The 19,267-nt window shown below is 42.4% G+C and overlaps 1 protein-coding gene across 1 annotated transcript; it reads left to right on the forward strand.

Moving 5' to 3' along the window:
- Positions 1 to 548: 548 nt before the first annotated feature.
- On the forward strand, positions 549 to 18,903 carry LOC104617503 (leucine-rich repeat-containing protein 16A-like; the record flags this gene model as incomplete). The annotated part of the gene is made up of 5 exons (XM_010282839.1): positions 549 to 981; positions 5,993 to 6,071; positions 8,805 to 9,038; positions 11,741 to 11,875; positions 17,855 to 18,903. Coding segments are annotated over 5 exons (1,018 nt in total), but the record flags the coding sequence as incomplete, so codon positions are not given.
- Between the last annotated feature and the right edge of the window lie 364 nt (positions 18,904 to 19,267).

Genomic DNA, 19,267 nt, shown 5'->3' on the forward strand with positions numbered 1-19,267 from the left:
CTCTTCTCCGGCTGCAGTTGCTGTTGTGCAGTTTGGTGGTTTCCCCACCTGCCTTCTTAGCCCTGTCACCCCAGAGGCTCTGCCACCATTGCTGATGGGCTCAGCCTTGGCCAGCGGTGGGTCCATCTTGGAGCCGGCTGGGGTTGACTCTGTCAGACACAGGGGAAGCTTCCAGCAGCTTCTCACAAAAGCCACCCCTGTAGCCCCCCTGCTACCAAAACCTTGTCATGCAAACTCAGTACATACATGTGTAAATAGCTTGGGCAAGGCTGTGTGGTGTTGGAAACAGCTGGGTGCCCAGTACAGGTGAAATGGCTGCCTCTCTTCATTATACCATACACAAGGCCAGCACAGGAATTCTCATGACAGTATGATCAATGTTAATTGTCCAGTTTTTAATTTAGAGACACCAGCTAATGACTGGGCCTAGGGCAACATATGCATCATACAAAAGATTGGCTTTGCCCAGGAGAATTAATTTGGTACTATTTAAAAGAGAGGGAGGAAGGGAGTGGAGAAGAGTTTTAAATGCCTGTGTCCTTTATTAGGAGACCATCAACTAAAAGTTCAGACAGCAGTGAGCCCAGTGAAACAGGTGATGAGAAGAAGAAAAGGGACTCAAGAAAGAGTGGCTTCCTTAACTTAATCAAATCAAGAGGCTCAAAATCTGAACGACCCCAGACTGTGGTGGTGGCAGAGGAGCCCTCCTCGCCCAAGGTTGCTGCAAAAAGTTCAGCTGTGGACACAAGCAAGAAGGAGGTAAAGCCTGCAGAGCAGAACGGTGGTACAGAGCGATCTGAGGAATTAAAGACGCCAGACTCATTGGAGGAGGCACAGCCAGACGATGCAGCAAAAGCTGAGAGGGGTGACAGCAAAGGAAGCCCACAAGGAGGCCGGAGGTATGGCGTGCAGGTGATGGGCAGTGGACTTCTCGCAGAAATGAAAGCCAAGCAGGAGAAGAGAGCAGCCTCTGCTCAGAAGGTGAAGGCAATTTGATTTCTCTTGAGTTGTTGAAAAAAAATGAGCAAGAGCTAGGTGTCTTCAGGGGAGGTGGGTTGGGTCTATAAGGGTTGGTGACTGGGGCTTGACACATCAGTCCTGCTTTCCACCCTTTTGCACCCTTAAGCCTGCACTTTCTCTCCTCTTGTGGAGGAGGTGACACCAGCTCTTGCACTTGATGTCAGGCCATCACAAGCACAGAAGAGGACACATAATTGTTTGCATGCATTATGGAGTAATTTTGGGGTGACTAGTAAGCACAGCTTGGATGTCTCCACTCTATATGATGTGTGATTTGTTCATGTGTAATGGAATCATGTTTTACAAAAGGTAAAGCTAGGACAGACTTCTTACTGTGTGTCCCCTGCACACCGGTACCTCAGGTGTTTGGCAGAGTTAACTACAATGGTAGCTATCTGTGTTCTTCTCTTTTGGAAGGTGATGTAGAAAGATGAAGAGATGTACTGTATTTTAAATTATATATTCCATGCAGAGAAGTAAGTCTGGCTTCCAGACACTGTTTACTGAATAGTTATTCATCTTATCCTTTCCTTGTTGCACTTTATTTTTATGTCCTTTTGTGCCACACCTAATTATTTTTATTTCTTTGATTTCTGTTTTTCAAATACTAACACTCAAAGAAAATAAGCACATGTTTAAAAAAAATTAATCTATTCCTAATTATCTGTCTGGATTCCCTTTGCTCTAGTTTTCTGCTCTGTGAAGTGCTGATGCTGGGCACTTCGCAAACTTGCAGAGTAGAATATCCTTGTGTTGCTCCAAAGCGTTTTGTGCTGACCTATTTTGCACGATGTCAATTTCCCATTGAACTTCCCCATTATCATCCTCTGCTTCCTCCCAGCTGCAGTTGGCATATTCTAAATTACCAAAGGATCAGTCTTTTTTTCACTCCTCTCTTCCTCTTCAACATGCAGGGCATCTGGTTGATACCTATTCCCCACCATTATCACCTGTAATTTAAAAGGTGTTACCTTAAGACAAAGCTCATCTGCAAGCTTTGCTGTGTATTCCTTCCCTTAACACGTTGCAGAATTGTCTTGCTGTGACCAAGCAAGGCACCCAAAGTTCCTTTTTACCTTTCTTCATGGTCTTATAGTGCTTGCCATGATGTCTGAACCATTCTTGCAGACATTGGAATCTTGTAATAAGCAGATTCAAATTAACATAGTAGTCTATGGTTCATTAAAAGCATCCTCAACATAAAAAACTATTCTAAAGAAATGACTAATTCCCACCTTTCTTATTGGTACTGAGTAGTGCCCATGAATAGTCTCACTGATTTCTAAAACACCAAGTTCTCAAGTAAAATGCCATATGATTTTAAACAAGAGTGTTACACTGTGCCTGTAACTTATACCAAGCTACTCCAGATTATATGAATTTTTACAACTGCACAAATTGTGTGTGCTCGGTGCTCTTCAAGATCTTAACATTCGTCATCTGAAGTTAGTCAGACCTGGAATGATGTGACTGAGGTAGAATATTAGCATGTGCAATTTTTTTGAAGAGCTTTCGTAGCATTGATTGAAAACTTGAATTTCATCTATCAAAAAGAAAAGTTGCTCTTTTACTGGTTGGAAAAGTTACCCCTCCTCTTTTAGGTTTAATTTTCAAGGAAATAATGTTATTGATCTTATTTTTTTGTTAGATTTTGTAAAAAAAAAAATTTATGGAATGCAAAAGAGGGGCTCTTTTTTTTTTGTTGTTGTTGTGACCAAGAAAACTGAATTGAAACAGGAATCTGTACACAGCGAGGCACTGGGTTATCCATTCTTAATGTTGCCCAGACCGCACAAAATCGAACTGCTGTTTAAAAGAATTTTTCACATACTTCATCCTAGATCACAGTATCAAATAATTTAGGTTTGCATTTTTATTCATGATATTCGTGAAGGTGAAAATCGTACAGTATCCTGATGGTTGAGCTACATAAGACAGCATCCCACTGCTGTTACGTTGTTTGGGATGGGTATGACATCAACTTCCCTAACATCTTCAAATTTATCAGAATTCCAATATGATAGAAAATTCTATTTTCCTTTAAGGTACAGATGGCTGCTTATATTCTGAGCTATTTTACTTGAAAACAAAGCCAGAAGGAATTTACTATTTCATCCATACCCTACTGCAGTCTTGTTACAGATACAAGTGATGAGCAGGTGCACAGTAGATGGAAAGATGGTAAATGTTTTTTGTTTTCTTTTGCTTAGAATACAGTGTGTGAATTGGCATTAATGGTAGAGCTGAGTATTTGTAGATTAGTGTGCTTCTAAGCATGCATAAAAAGATCTTTTAGCTCCATCTGGTGTTTACAGACTGAATTTTTAAATATCTTGAGCAGGACCTATGAGCATTCAAGATCATCTGTAACCAGTTTATTCACTCTTTATGGCACCCAACTCTGCAGTATTTCCCAACGTTGCATGAATTTCTATTAAAAGTAGAGCCTGGTCATTATTTATCTACATGATAAATTCACCTGCATTTGTCTGACACAATTGACAGCTTCTCAGAGTAAACTTTTTGCAGCGTTTAGTGTTGTCTCGGGACCATAAGCAGTTTGTGACGTGTGTACTGTAGGTAGCCAAACATGCTAACATCCTAATTGCATTATTAAGTACTACATGAATAGATGCCAGCACCGGTTTTTGCACTTGTCTCTGTACATGGTCATATTTCTCCAGTAGTCCTATAACTAGGGAGGAAGGAGCTATAGTGAAACTACTTTTCATACTGTCATACTTTACTGTAGCTAAGTTTTATACATGTATCTTCAATATTTACATAGGAAAATTAGTATTTTGGTGAAAATTAATGAGTATTCACATTTTATGAAGAAATTGTTGGTAAATTCAGTTCTCAAAAGTTATTTTTCCAAGTTATGGAAGAAAAATCCACTAAGTGGAGAGTGGTATTCCCTTCAAAAATATATAGCCAAGACAGTCTTACAAAGAAACAGGTGGTAGACAGGTGAGAATTTAGCCAAAATATCAATGACAGTCAAGAAATGGGAATAAAAACTGAGTTTTCACATGGTGGTAGAAAGCATAATGTTCCTGCTAGCTTTGGAGGGGACTTTGTTTTGTTTGTATGGGCACCGTAGCTTACTATTCTGGCCCTACAAGTCATGGCATTTCTAGAGTGCTTCTGACCAGAAGACTTTGTTGTTTGTTTTAAGCATGTTTTTTAACATACAGATGATTTTATTTCTGTAGAAATATAATCCCTTAGAGTAGATAGTTATACCTGTATCGGGGTATTTTTACGGTACAGGAAGTTTAATGACTATCCTAATAAGCATCCTCCTTAATGCAGTGTGCCATTTTAAGTGCACACCTGTGCTTAGTGGAGAGGTTGGGAGGTAGCATTACCCTGCCAGGTCTTATACAGGAATAGCAGCACTCAACATCTCCATCCTTTTCTTTGTTGTATTGGAGAGAGGCTTTGTTTTAGGAGCTGTGAGATTACATGAGCAAAATGGAGGCATCGGTAAATCTGTAAGGCCATCCACACTGTTTTCTGCATCGCTCCCCAGAATCTGCTTCTCTTGAAATGCCTGTGTTGAATTACCACCACAGGGGAAAGACCCATGGCCAGCATGGATATTTAGAGATCACTCCTTTATGTTTATATTTAAAATACTATTTTCACTCTAAATCCATCAATTTTTTTAAAATTAGTATGTGCTCCTGCTACTTATAACCATTTTCTTCCTTCCTACCTTTCCTGTTGTCCAATTTTTATCTACGTGCTATACCTAACAGCCTTTCAGAGTGGAAGCTCCAAAGGGCAGTGATCATGTCTGATGTACGCTGCATGGCACGTGGTAGAGGTTTCTGAACAGTATGGGACTGCCAGATCCCAGCGCGAGTCATGCAGAGTTGGTGTTGGAACAGTCGTAGCAGTGTCCTGTGTTCAGGACAGCATGACTTACGCCTGGGTGTACCACCAAATGCAATGGTCATCAGCACAAATCATTTGCTTTAAGTCATTTGCCACACTAATTGTCTTGAAATACCAAGTCAAGATTAAAGCAGTCTGCAAAAGCCTATCCCCACTTTTTTAGTTTCAAAACATCTCACTTTTTTGCCTAGCCTTATCTTTATAAGACTTTCTGTCATAGTATATCCTGCACTTATTTCTGTGCACCTTTTGTATCCTCCCATTTATCCCTCTGCTTAAGCTTTGGTAGCAGGTAAGACAGTAAAAAGAGGCCGGTTCTTGTACAATGTACAGGCACATTGGCTGCATACCTAAGCTTCTCCCGGTGAATACACAGGTTTCAAGCTCACTTAGGCTAGAGCTATGATACGACAAAAGCCTTCACACCTTTTCTTTTGAGGCCAGGATGTTAGGAAAGCTATTTTTGAGAACAGAAGACTTAGCCAGAATATCAGCACATAAACAAGAAGCCCCCTTTCTTTAGAGATGCTGAGCATCCAGCAGTGCTTGTGACGCTCTGTATTTTTAGGGGAATCCTGTAAATATTTGAGTGCTGCTATTCTGCAGTTGCAGGTTTATCTAAAGTAAGGAGTTACTCTTGTATGTGGAAGAGCATAAGATCTATTCAGCAGTCATGTTGAAAATCTCAATCTTCAGAAAAAGTCTTTTTATTTTAAACCGAAACAAGGAATTTTAAAATACAGAGCTATCTTTGCAGAAAAGACTGGTTTCAACTGGCACCTTCAGTTTCAACTCCTCTACATTGGGAGACCTGTTGCTTAGGAGGCACGGTGGCATTGCAGCTTTGCTAGGCATGTGGCAGTATTAGTTACAAATCAGCATAGTTTTCTTCCTGCTTAGATCTTCAAGACCTGAAAGAGAAACAAGGAGAGAGAATCCACCATTGATTACTATCACTGCTTTCTCTGCCTTATGGCTTCCACATTAGAGCTGTATTTCCTAACAGAAGCACTAAATTGTATTAATTACAGATATATGATTAATATGAAAGCTTTTCTTACTCTTTCAGAAACTTGGGAATGACACAACTCCCAGAGAGTCTTTTGACACAGTGATGAGCTCAGAACGACTGGATGGAAGTGGTACAGGTACAGTTTGAATTTCCTGGTGTAAACTCTTCTAGAAGATGCAAAATGCCTAACCTCAAAAATCTCACTATCCTCTCCAGATTGTGTGCCTACAGTTACTTAAGCAAAATCTGAGCTTACACTACCTGAAAAGGATTACAAGCAGCTCACTTTTTGTGCTGTGTTGGACTGCACTTTTCATGAAGTCAGCTCTAGGGCTGAGTTGGCAGCTCAGCTTTTACTCTTGTGTTCCACAATGCACAGGAGGGAAAGTCACTTGTAATGGGATCAGCAAAGCTGAAGCTGAACCCAGAAGCCAGCAACAATGTCTGCACACAAAGAAGTGAAACTCATGAATATATCCAGTGAACCAAATATGACCAATTTGCAGGGTTTATAGTAGTCTCTGTACCTACCAGCTTGAATAGTCTTGGTTTTCAGCTGTTAGAGTAGACATTTCGAGGGCAATGGCAGCTGGCTTTTCCCAGGCTTTGCCTGGCTTGACCAAAGCCAGGGCTGTCTGCAAAGCCGTGGAGGCCCCTGGACACTGCACACATGCACAAAATGATTGTCCATCATCTACAAAGTGGAGTCCAGCCTTGCAGTGCTTACAGCACGGATTCTCTCTGCACCTGGTCCTGCTGTGCCCTTGTCAACCTCTAGTCCTAGGCCCCGACGTGGCAGTGCCTACAATGCAGCCATCTCAGGACAAGATGAAATTCTGGTCTCTGTGCATATTTTTGGGACTGGCCAGTGAAGTGTTCAAAAGGAATTCAGCCCTGGTGGTTTGTGCGTGCCACATTCACTGGACTGAAAGGAATGGCCTGAACTAGGACATCCAGGTCTGATTTCTCAACAGCGGTGGTAGGTATCCTGCAAGCACAGCACATAGGGTTGCCAAAACATACAGAAGCAAGGCTGAAAAAACAGGCTAAAATAAAAATCCAAATGTGGCCATCTTGGTTGGGCACTTCAGCAATCGATTTTGCAGTTTTATACCTTCCTAAAGCTAGTTTTAAAAGACAGCATATCCAGATCATGCTGAACTCTATAAATCAATGCTTTTAAAGCCTGCTTATCTTTTGAGGAGGACTTTGTGTACTATATGTGCCTCCTGATATCATCAAACCAAAGTCAGAGGAGCAAGAACAGTCACATTAGAGTAGCTGGGGGTGTCTGAGCCCAATTTTTCTCTAGTCCTTGTCTCTGTATATGACACATTTCACCCCCACCTCACTGCACTGTGCACATCCCTTCCTTTTGGCCTCCAGCTGTCAGTTCTTTACCACTTCTGCTTGAGAGCTCCCCGAGGCTGCTCTTTGCTGTTGCGACTACAGTTTTTCTTTGTTTTGGGTTAATGTATTTTAACTTACTGGGTTCTAATAATACTAGCAGGCCTGAGGTTAGGAAGGCAAGAAAGAGAGTTAATGGAAAATTGACGCTGAAGGAGAGTAAGATTTTTTTATTCCTTGCTTCATGTCTGGATATTGCCTGCTTTTTTGTATGCATACACACACAGGTGTGAGAAGGTGTCCTGCTGTTTTTGCTTGCAGCATGAAGGTCTATTGCATGCATGCAGGCATGAACTCTCCCTGTCATGCACTCACACAAATATATATGCGCCACACAACTCTCTATATTTCACCAGAGTTTAACTCCAGCTGGGCTGAAAAACAGCTACATGAGCTGGAAGAAAATATTGGAGATTGGTTTGCAACAAACTGTATCAACACTCCCCTCCTCCCCCCTGCCATTAAACTGTCTGTGTTCTGCACTTTTGTAATGAGTAGGGTTTCTGAATGGGAATAGCAGGTAGGCAGGTCAAGTCAGCATCTGTGAGCCACATACTTGGCTTTGCCAGGTACCAAGGCCACCCGTCTGCATTTCAGTTAGTCTGTAATTCTCTTCTGAGAATAAAGGATGTGGCAGTTGTTGAAAGTCCCAAGCTAGCATACAGGTTCCAAGATTATCATTATATCTGCTTCATAAAAGCCTTCAACCTTCTCAAAGCTGCAAAGAAGAAAACTGGGGCAGGCATTTTGCTTCTTTGCAACGTAGTGTCCAGCAGCCTTTCTAACAACTTGCACAGCTAGATTGGAAGTCAGCATAGCTTTATCTGTAAGTATCTTGGTCTTTGTTTGGTATATAATAATATGTTGATAAACTTGCTAATGTGTGGAAACCATAATCCGTATACAGTATTATTAGATATATCAAAATAAAGAATACTTTGATCTCATCTAAGTTTCCAAATCTCCTCCAGAGCTTGCTAAAAGCAACAAATAACAAGATGTAGCCTGCTGATCACACATTTGGGATTTATTTTCTGGGCCAGGTTTTCTCTGTTGATCTTGGATAGCCAACCTTTTGCATGTAGAGGCACAAAACAGCCAAAGGCTGCCTTTTCCACTGATCTGTCACTGCTTTCTCAGCGGGTAGGCTGTACCATCTGCTCCCAGAAATATGAAGGGAGTATGAGGTCCAGTCAGCCATTACCCCAAATATATTAAAAAGGGAGAGATGCTATTGCCTCTGAGGCAATTGAATTATGAACTTAGCACATGCACAAATTGGTGGTTTTAGATGCTTTTCTTGCAGTGATTTTGAATGAAATGTTAGGGATCCTCTTACACTCTTGCACTGCAGTGCAGCCGTGATATGTGAGCTAGTGATGATATTTTCCACATAAGCGTACCTGTGCACAGAGCCTTCTGTATTGCAAGAGATTTTATTTTATGTGTGTATTTCTTTTAGTGCCTAAACTCCAGCAGACCCTTCCAGAGAGTCGGTTTGCCTCAAATAAAGGTGACTCCATCTCAGCATCATCAGAAAAAAATTCAAAAGCTGAACCAAAGGCAGAAGCTGGTGCAAAAGCAAGAAGTTCTTCCAATACACCGACAAGCCCAAAACCCCCACTTCAGTCAACAAAGCCCAGCCTGGCAGGACGACCCACGGTGCCACAGAAACCGCGCTCTGCCTCTCGTACTGGTGAGGAGCTCTTCTGGGCGTTCGTTCTACCCAGCTGGGTACTTCTGGGCATTTGTGCGGGCTATGGAGGAGAAACCCATGGCCACATCCTGAACAGAAGTTAAATGTAGAGGGACAGGTTGTTCAGTCACTTCCTCTTGAGATGCGTCCTTCTTTTCCACCTCCCTCTGCCCTAATTCACATCAACTTATTAAAATGGTTTAATCTGTGATCCACAATAGTAAAGCCTGAGGAGAAGCAATAGCAGCAGTGGCAGAGTTAGACTGCTTTCATGGAAGAGGGGAACATGGAGAGCTACTTCAGCACCAAATCCCTCTTGTGGGAGCACTGGCAAAATTAACTGTATTTCTCTAAACACCTGACTGTAAATACTAAAGTGCCTGGGTTTTTCTGTCAGGCTGGTCTTGGCCCCTTTGAGTAAATGCCAATTATTCTCAATAACTTACACAAACTGACTCGCTCTCTTTTTTCCTTGTTTTGCCTTTGTTTCTTTCCTTATTGCTTTTCACTGGAAATAATTGTAACTGTGCTTTTATAACCCTTCAAGACTGCCAGTTGAATGACTATTAACTTCTGCGCTGTCCTAACCTCCTGCCCAGATACTATCTCAAGACTTCCAATAGCATGAAATTTTTCAGCAAATCTGCCATACGTTTGTCTGTCTGCTATTTAATGGGCCAGTGTCACAACACCCTCTTCCCAAAGTAGAGCCACTGCAGTTGAGAGGAGTTAAATGCTAGTTACTGACTCCCCCAGTAGCTATGGCAAATACAGCTTATTAATTGCTAATGACTGAAAAATGTGAGCATAGCCATCTGTAAGAGCTTGCAGACCTCTTGGCTTTTCCCATACTCATTGCTGACCTTAGAAAGATGTCGTTTCTGGTGAGGATGAGGGGGCAGAGGGATATTACAGCCTCCTCCTTCCCCTTGATGTGTAACCTGAGCATTACTTAGTCTCTGCACTCCAATGGTAGAATGTTGTTCAAATACAGAATGACCTTCAGGTTTCAGATGGCTTTAAATTTATTTTATTGACCATTTTAGAAATGGTCATAAAAGTGAGAGGTGTCGGGTAAGATGATCACAAAGATGAATACAATAGGAAAGCATGGCTTATTTGGTGATGCTTAATCTGTAAAATAGGCAGTGTGTTATCTCAAAATGTTAGGTATCAGAAAGACCTGAGCTATCTGTTTCTGCCAGCTCCTATTTCCTGCAGAGAGCATACTGTGGGTTTAATACAGAATAATTAATATTTACTCGTAATAGGCCAGCTCCTCGGGTGGCAGCAAAAGCCTGGTACTTTGAGCAACCTGCTGGTTAAACATGCCCAAGCAACCTGATGAAGAAACCAAGCAATAATCCTGTTAACACTCTTGGTCCTGCTGTGGTTTCCAGCAGTGTGGCCTAACTAATGGTAGCAAATTTTTGCTAAGTAATCTGAGGGCAAAGGAGCACAGCCAAAGATGCAAAGATGTCCACAGAGTGTCAAAGACTGCAAGTGGTTCCTCAATAAAGTGCATAACAGCTTAAGTTCAGAAGTACATAGCTGTGTTTGCCAAGCACTGTGCTCTTCCATATGTTGATACCACGCTTCCCAAAGCAACTGGCCTCACAGGCACATCAAAAGCGTGGAGAAGTCATGAGAATTGGTGTATCCATCCAGACTGAGTTGCATTTGGAAGGTCATCGCTTCCCTTTGCTGAAAGTAAAAAGATTGACTCCTTTGGAGGTGGACTTTCAACAGTGAGATAAATCCCTATTCATTTTCAATAGGCAACTGAATTAATGCGTGGTACAAATACACAATACATGTTAGTTGATACTGAGTTCCCATTCCTTCTATCAACACCAGTGTATCTTCCTAGTTCCTCTGTTGTGTACATATGCCACTGTTTACTCCTTGGGAAGCAAACATATGAGCATTTTAACTAATCCATTATAGCTGTACTTCCCTGCTGTCCAAACAAAGGCTGTCTAGTGCAAGACTGAAAAGGTCCTCCTGTGAGGACTGTAAAGATAATAGTCCATTTGCCATACATAACTCGTATCCAGCCTTTCAGAGAAACAAGATATCCAGATGGTTTAAACTATGGATTTGAAATTAAATTCCCAATTTCCTCACAGTCTAGAGAACGAAGTATTTGTTCTGTTTAGAAAATTTTTGCAGATGCTATCATGCTATGTACTGGCAATTTATTCCTGGAAGTAGAGAGTTCTGTAAGCTATTTATGAAATTTGTTTCACTGCTTCACTTTTATGCCTTATAACTGTGAAACAGGACATCTAAATTGATCACTTCATTATGTTTCAGGACAAAAAAAAAATAAATAGACAAAATATTTCCAAAAATCCACCCAAGATAATTTTCAGCTGTTCTTTACAAATTGCATACTTATGCCTTGCAGGAAATTCAATTGGTCCCATCAGATTTCTGTTTGTGCTACAATAGCAGTTCATTTTAAAAATGCTGAAATTGAGATCTTTGCTTTGGCTAGTAAAATTTTTTCACCTGGACTGAGGGCCATCATGTGTTCTCTTGCTGTAATGTAAACTCCTGAATCCTCCTTTTTCTGACACAGATTCTAGCTGTTTCTTGTTCATGTATTGTGTTGAGGTTTGGCCCGCCATAACAGCACCATTTCTGTGAGCTACAGTGCAAATAAAACTTCTCACACTTTTTTTCATGGTACTCCACAGAGGATGCTCCGGAGTCTCCCTCTGGCCCCAGTTCCCCAAAAGTTGCCCTGCTTCCACCTCTGCTGAAGAAAGTTCCTTCTGATAAAGAAAAGGATGGTCAGAGCAGCCCCACAGTCAGATCATTTTCTCAAGAAGGTAGGAGTGTTGGTATAACTTCTGTTCCAGCATGCTTGTCTTCTATTAGAATTCCATGTGTCATTGTCCCCTGATTTGTTTTCACTTGGAAGCGGGGAGGGTTATTCATTTGGAGGAAAAAAGAGCAAGGCAAGTCTATCTGGTCACCTGTTCACCATCTCCTCCACAAGTTGGTGCTCTATATTTTCTTCCTTTGATCAAACCAAGTGAAAGATGACTCCCTCGGTATTAATAATGTAGCTGAACAATTAAGGGACTGTTGTGTTGTGTATATTACGGTTTAGTCTGGTCTGAATTGAGATGCTGATTGATGTTGGTCACACACAATAATGCAGTTCTGTGGTTCAGCACATTTCCAGGGGAGCAGCCATGACTTTGTTCCTTGCAGGCAGCCTGTTGCTCTGTTTGTACTCTTCCTTTCTGTGGGGTTGCTGCATGTGGCTGAGCTTATTTCCTTGGGCAACGTGTCTCTGTATGCCAGGGCAGGGCTTGGTGCCTTCTACACACAACAGTAGGCTGCTGCCTTCTCTTTGCTGCTTTTCATGTGTGCACTGGATCTCTACTTTTGCCGATATGTTTGCTTGTCCACAGTTGGCTCTTAGAAGAGCTAAGGCTTCCTCTGATAGCGTAGGGTATGTGGAGAAGTAGCCACAGTAATATTGCTCAACGTGGTGTTAGCTGGCGCAAATGACAAGGTTTGACATCTGAGGGTGAGACCTCTTCCTTCCTGGGACCCTACTCAATAAAGACAGTGAGCCCTGCTTCCACCCCAAGGTGATTCCCAGGGGGAATTCCATCCCAAGCTGTGAGACAAAGGGGTGCCCTTTCACACTCCACCAGCAGTTCTTCAGGGTATTGGGTCTGGCTGAGATACACTCGGAATGTGGGATGGGGGCAGATGAGTCAAGGCAGATACATAACACTGGCTTGTGAAGACTGAGCAGTTGTGCTGCCCACAAAGCCCACCATTACACTCTAGTTGAGAGGAGGGGCAAAGCCATCCCCAAAGCGGGGTGGACCAGAGGTGTATTTTCAGAAGTTTCTCCCTTTCTCTCCTAAAACTACCATTTCCTTTATGAAACACCTTATCTCACAGTCTGGGTTTTGCTCTGCTTGGAAAATAGTTGCTGTGATGGCTACCATTTGGTGACAATGTGTCAGACATGTGGGATATCTGTCTACAGATTGTGGCTCTTGCTTCAGCCACCTGTATGATGCTCTTGGGCTGTTCTTGTGCTGTAAAAGTAGCCCAGAAGAACCACCACAGTCTCACCGAGTTATGTAAAGCTATTAGGACATGGCACACCCAAGGACCTCTCCTGTGTGTGGAAAAGAATGAGGGTTCAAATGGTCCATGTTGCCAAAAGCTGCAGCAGTTTGTGGCATAGGGTCCAGAAAAGAGGCCAGGGTGTCTGAGATGCCTCCCGATGGCGTTAGGAGGGCTGCAAGGCAGAACAGAGCTTGTTTTTTTTCCCCTGCCTTTGCTCCCATCAGAGCCTGTGTTGAGACAGGTGAACTGGGCTACAGCTTAGGGATCAGACTTGCTACACTGGTGCCACCATGTTGAGAATGGTTGCAGTCAAAGGCTTTTGCCACAACAGAATCTCTCAGGTGCTGTCTGGTAACTGCATATGCTACAGTCCTTGTGTTCTCACCAGCTTTTCACCAGACTGTGAGAGAGAACCTGTTACTACATAACTAGAGAAAGACAATGTAATGGGGCTTGTTTCAGGTATATTTTAACCTGAGGTTAACTTCACCATTTCTGTGCTATGTGCCTTCTCCATCTCCTTGTCATGAGAAGGGACATATTGGAGAAGCAGGGAATATGGGATCGTAACTACGATCCTTTTGTGTTACAGCAGTCTCTAACATGGCAGAGATTTGACAAGGGTTTGCAGTTGTGACATGAGTGGAGGGACAGTTGCTTTTTTTTTAAAATGTGCTTGCTGTTTGCAAATCCTTACACAAAAGGAGTCAGACACTGTGCTTTCCTCACTCCTTGCTCCCTTAGACCTCCACAGACAACTTGGCTGAACACAGGGTTTTCTAATTGTCACTACATTGCACTGTACGAATTTTATCAATAGCAGTTTAGAATGGCTAAAATTGGCTTTCCAGAGCCTCACAGAGCTGCTATGCTTTGCATGTATTTGTTTGGGAAGGAGTAAATTCTATTTCTTTTATTTTTTTTATTCTTTTTCAGGTTTTCCTTTTTCTTTATTACTGTTCTACTTCCTCATTCAGTCATTACTCTGTCCTTGCTTTCTGCCTCTGCTTTCAGGCTAGCCTGCTCAGTTTATTTCCGCAACTGGTAAATCACTGCAAATCTGCCTAAGTCAGTAAACAAAATTATATCTCCTGCAAAAGAAAGCTGCAAATTAGATGATACTTGATTATGAAATTGTTTGATGCTAATGAGTTTAACTGTACTTTGTGGGACAATCTCAAAATACGCCTATTCACGCAGTGTACCTGCAAGGTTGGGCTGCATTTACCAACATACGCAAATATCTGGACTAAATTTAAGCAAGCATCTGGCATATTGATTACTACTCTTTTAACAATTAAATGGGATGGATAAGTGAAATTATTTCTATTACTTTCCATATGTGGGCATGCAGAACAACTTAGGGGTATAAATTGAATCCTTTTCCCTGCTAGAGCAAACAGGAGATTGTCAAAAAAGAGATACAGCTCACGACTGTGCCAAGCCATCTGGCAGCGTGAAAACCACTTTGGGGCAGTATTCTACCAGTGCAGAAGAGGAAGCAAATGTGCTTGGGCAGAGGAAGGCAGAGCCCACTTCTGGTTAGAAGTTTTCATTTTTCATCGAGACGGTTCTTGATAACTGGCACTAACAACCATTAAGAAACTGTAATAGCTAAGAAGCCACAAAAGGGTGTGGGTTTGTCACTGGATTATGAGAAAGGCAAAAATCTCATGGGATGCTAATCTTCTTTCTGTCCCCATGGGAACTGCATTGCGTGAAGAAATTTCCAGATAAGAAATGTGTGTGCATTTTTCCTTCCTGGCAACACCAGTGGCCAGTACCATATAGCACCTGCAGCCCCTCTGCAGAAGAGGGCTCATTACAAACCGTGATTGCTCGTTGCAGTGGCGCTGGCACGCTGCCGTGTAAGCACGCTGCAGGTAGACCGTCCGCTGCTTTGTGTGCTTACATACCGTTCCTTTTTAAGATGCGTGCACTGAAGTATTGCTAAATACATTTCAGTCTGAATATTGTTAGTGCCAGTTTCAGTACATCACTCATAAAACCATTTGAGAACTGGGTAAATCAGATTATTTTGACATAGTACTTTGATTTTTCAACTGCATAAATGAACCAAAAAAAACCCCAGAAGAATCCAAACCTGGCACTGCGCTGTACGCTTAAGCTGTGCTTCCTGAAGAGCAGCTTTGACTTATAGTGAACTTGTTCAGTAGGCTATAAAAATGTTTGGCTGATCTATGTGTTTGTAAAATATAAAAGCACCTGTTCTCAAATGGTACGTGTTTACATGCTTCTCTATACCTCTTAACTGGTTTGTTTAAACAGTGATTAAAAAATATGTTTTTTTTCTGGAGTATTTTAATGAGATATTTGAGCATCTTATGCAATTACATTTACCCACAGTTTTCCTATTTATAAGACATCCTGTATCCCTTTTGTAACATCCTCAGCCCAAAATGTATAAACTGGTTTCCTTTTCATATTGCAGAATCAAAGTTAGCCCATCCAAACTTGGAATCTGTCTTCCCCATTGTAATTAAATTACTATATTTTAGTTTATTCTAAGATACCTCTCTGATAAAGTAAGCTTCAAATCTGAGCTGCTACAGCAGATCTACATAGTTCACCTGCGTACAGTTTCATTGGGGCAAGGGCTCTTGTGGCAGAAGCCTGCTTTGCAGTATGTGGACTTAAATGCTTGATATATTTCTCAGGTATTTTGGGTGCAAACTACCTGTCTTGAGTTATGAGACCATAAACTAAAATGGCTGCCACAGGATGTGTTCTGAGTTTTGTTTGAGGAGTGAGTGGAGGCTCAAACAAAGACTGTGTAATTAGGAGGAGGTACAAGTATTGAGAATGACTCAAAAATTTCCAGGCACCTATTTCTTTGAAAAGCAGTGGTGTTTGCAAAGGTGGAAATGCCTAATCTTTATTTTTGTTTTTACAGAATGTAAGTATCTTAATACTCTCCAATTCCATTAAATAGCTTAAAAAAACCTTCTCAAAATCCTTTCTTCTTCTTTCTCAACTTGCAAAGCTGGGATAAGAATGCAGCGAGCGTGTAGCTGCTGGCTTTTGGTTCTTCCCGTATTTTGGCTAGCACAAATAAGGAAACAGCTATTTTGGACTCAAGAGAACTATTTGGGTAGCAAAGGTGCCCTGTGCGCAGAGGTGGGTCTCCGCAAGACGTACACTGGATGTGTCCGTTCTGCTTTCAGCACGGCAGAGATCCAGAACTGGACAATGCCTGTGCCAAATGAAAACGGGCCAGAGCTTTCTGTCCCAGGTTTCACGGCTGTCGGCACGCACCAGCGCTGGCTGGGGAGTCCTGCTGGCAGCCCAGGGATGCAAGGAGCATCACTGCTGAGGCTGCCCCAGCAGCCTGGCAGCATCAGATCCCTCGGGGTTCTTCTCTGCATCTTCCCCATTCCTGGCAGACCCTAACGCAGCCTTGGCACAATTTGGAACGGCCCCAGAGATGGCGTCAGTGACAGCCTGCTGCTTGTGCTGGAGCCGCATGCCGCTGACAGGGCAGGCTGTCCCTCCCAGCGGTGGGGCTATGGGTGAGCGGTACATGAGGAAGGAGAGGTGGTGCTCCATGGCCACCGCAGCTGCTGGTGCCTTGTTAAGAGAGACGTGCACAAATCTGAGCAAGCAGAAGGATCAGTGCGGACCAAAGCCGGACACCCTTCTCTGAAATGGTGGAGCAAAGAAGGTCTTGTAACATTTCATTTGGTGGGGGTGAAGGGAGATGACTTGCAACGAAGTCAAGTTTAAGGGCCTCTGTGTATTTAAAAGTTCATTTTAATTAGAATTATGAGATTTCTAAAGCTATCAATCCTTGCATAACGTCACCCCCATCGATGTGTGTAATAACTCTCTTGTTACCATAGCAATTGTAGACCACTGATTAGATCAGAAATCTTAACAAGGTTTTCCAATCTTCTTTCCAATTCATTTCAAAGCTAATAGGTTTGGGGAAAACTCTGGCCTTAGCAAGGTTTTAGAGTGCTGGCGAACAAGATGGGTACTGTTTGCATTTAGATCACGGGAGGTGGGTAAGCCCTCCTGCTGTCTCCACTGCTGAGCACAGCGAGGTTGCAGGGCCTGTGGTCCCAGCTGGAAGAGATGCAGGTTGGGCTCAGAGCCATGGGTGTCCCCCCACCAGGGAACAGGGAGAGCATCGGGACGTGGCAGTGCTGGTGGGGCAGGGAGCAGCAGTTCGGGTAAGTTGGATGCCAAGGTGAACGTCTGTCCTGGTTAAGACTGCCGAGTCAAAAAGGAGAATATAGATGTGCTGTGCTCGGGAGACAGGCCTGCCTGGGACACGTGCCGCTGGTCTGAGGGGTGCCCAGCGAGGATATCCACCTGAGCAGTCAGGAGTGCATCATCTGAGATCCAGCCCAGCTGGAAAAAAAGAATGCAGTTCTGGTGTTGAAGTGGTGTGATGAGGAGAAAGTCTCCAGACCGACTGTAATGTTTACCCATGTCACGGTGAAGTACTGAGTTTCATATTTCAAGTTTGCCTGCTTGCCAACCAACAGTGCAATAAAGTTGCTCAAACTCTCTTCTCTCTCACTTTTTACTGGGTTGAAGAATTAATGGACCTATGCTACTCCCACTGGTGCAAGTTAATTCAGTGGGAGCAGGAGCAGGTCCTGTGTGCATGAATTAATTTTTTTTATATTATTTTTCTTCCTCTCTCTTCTACAATTAGTAAGACCTATTTCTGTTTTATACAGCTGTGAAAAGAAGCCCTGGGCAGCAGTCTCATGAGTTCCAGGAACTGAAGCAGAGATCCTTGAATAAAGACAGCCATCAGGGAAGCAAGTCCAGTGACTCTGGCGAAGAAGCAGATAAAGATTTTATTTTTGTTTAGTAATCAGTACAAGTGCTTCGTAGCGCAAGAGCTTTTTATAACAATCAGGGTACAGCAATCAACAGCCCTTCTAGCCAGCTGCTCTTTCACCACAGGTACATTTCCATGCAGAAAACCCGATCTTCCAATTTCCAGTACACTCACTTGGCATTGATTCGGTCCTTAATTTCTCTTCTGTGCAATGCAGGCACTCCTTCCCATGCCTTTGGTAAAGCCAGCAATTCTTTCATGTATTCTACTTGAATTTCTCTGAAGCAGCTACAGAGAGTGCCCTGCATTGGGGCATTTAGAAAGCAAAGCAAATTAACTGGACACTGTCTTACACTAATACACTGTACAGCAGGTAATGTGTTGTACTGCTGAATGTAAATGTGTCAAATCTGCACGTGACTTACCTATAAATATATTCTTGCGGTATGCAATTGCACATTGTAATTATATTAAAAGAGCACACTAATAAAATAATTTGTATAGATTATATATATTAAATGCTTGGGTATGGTTTTTACATTCCCCCATAGGGAGTTTCTTTCTTCCTGTTCTCGTACTGTACATAAGGCTCCAACGCTTACATTTGTGTACCGTCAAAAAGCACAACAGAGAAGGATTTGGACGATGTATAATCATGGTATGCTTCCACATTCATATGTTAATGTATATAGTTGATTGGAATGAGGGCAATTGAAATTTTATTAATATTGGTGTTTTCTAGAGGCCTTCCTCAGTTCTGTCTGCATATTAGCTTCCTTTCAATGTGTAATTCTATGGGAAAAGTAGTTCAACATCTGTAAAAACATTTCAGCTTTTGAGGGAGGGGGTGCAAATTTCACAGCTACCTGCTTAGATTACAGGTTGAAGGGATTTTATTCATATGTATATTTGTAACAATAAAAAATGATTTTACAACTGAAATACTAGTCATTGTTGTTACAGCAGTATTTGTGGTCTGACAGTCTCTGCTCTTTGAATGATGACATTGTGTCAAGTAGACAAAGTGTGCAGTTAAGACAAAACCCATATAATCTTTTTCTGCTTCTAGTAAAATGTCTGCTCCTGCTGAAAGGGACACGTACACATCACCTTTGTAAAACTGCTGAAAGAGGATCTCCTTGCTAATCTCTTCCCTTGGGATCTTCAGCAAAGCAGCCTTCACATGAGCCAGAAACACCTGCTATCGAAATTCTCTATTTTGGTTCCATAGGACAGAATAAAATTGTTTTGGTAACTCTCTCCCAAGAGGCAATTTCCCTGGCCCTGCTGTGGCTTCTTGCCTGGG

Source organism: Phaethon lepturus, unplaced genomic scaffold, assembly GCF_000687285.1.
Source record: "Phaethon lepturus isolate BGI_N335 unplaced genomic scaffold, ASM68728v1 scaffold15152, whole genome shotgun sequence".
Classification (NCBI taxonomy): Eukaryota; Metazoa; Chordata; class Aves; order Phaethontiformes; family Phaethontidae; genus Phaethon; species Phaethon lepturus.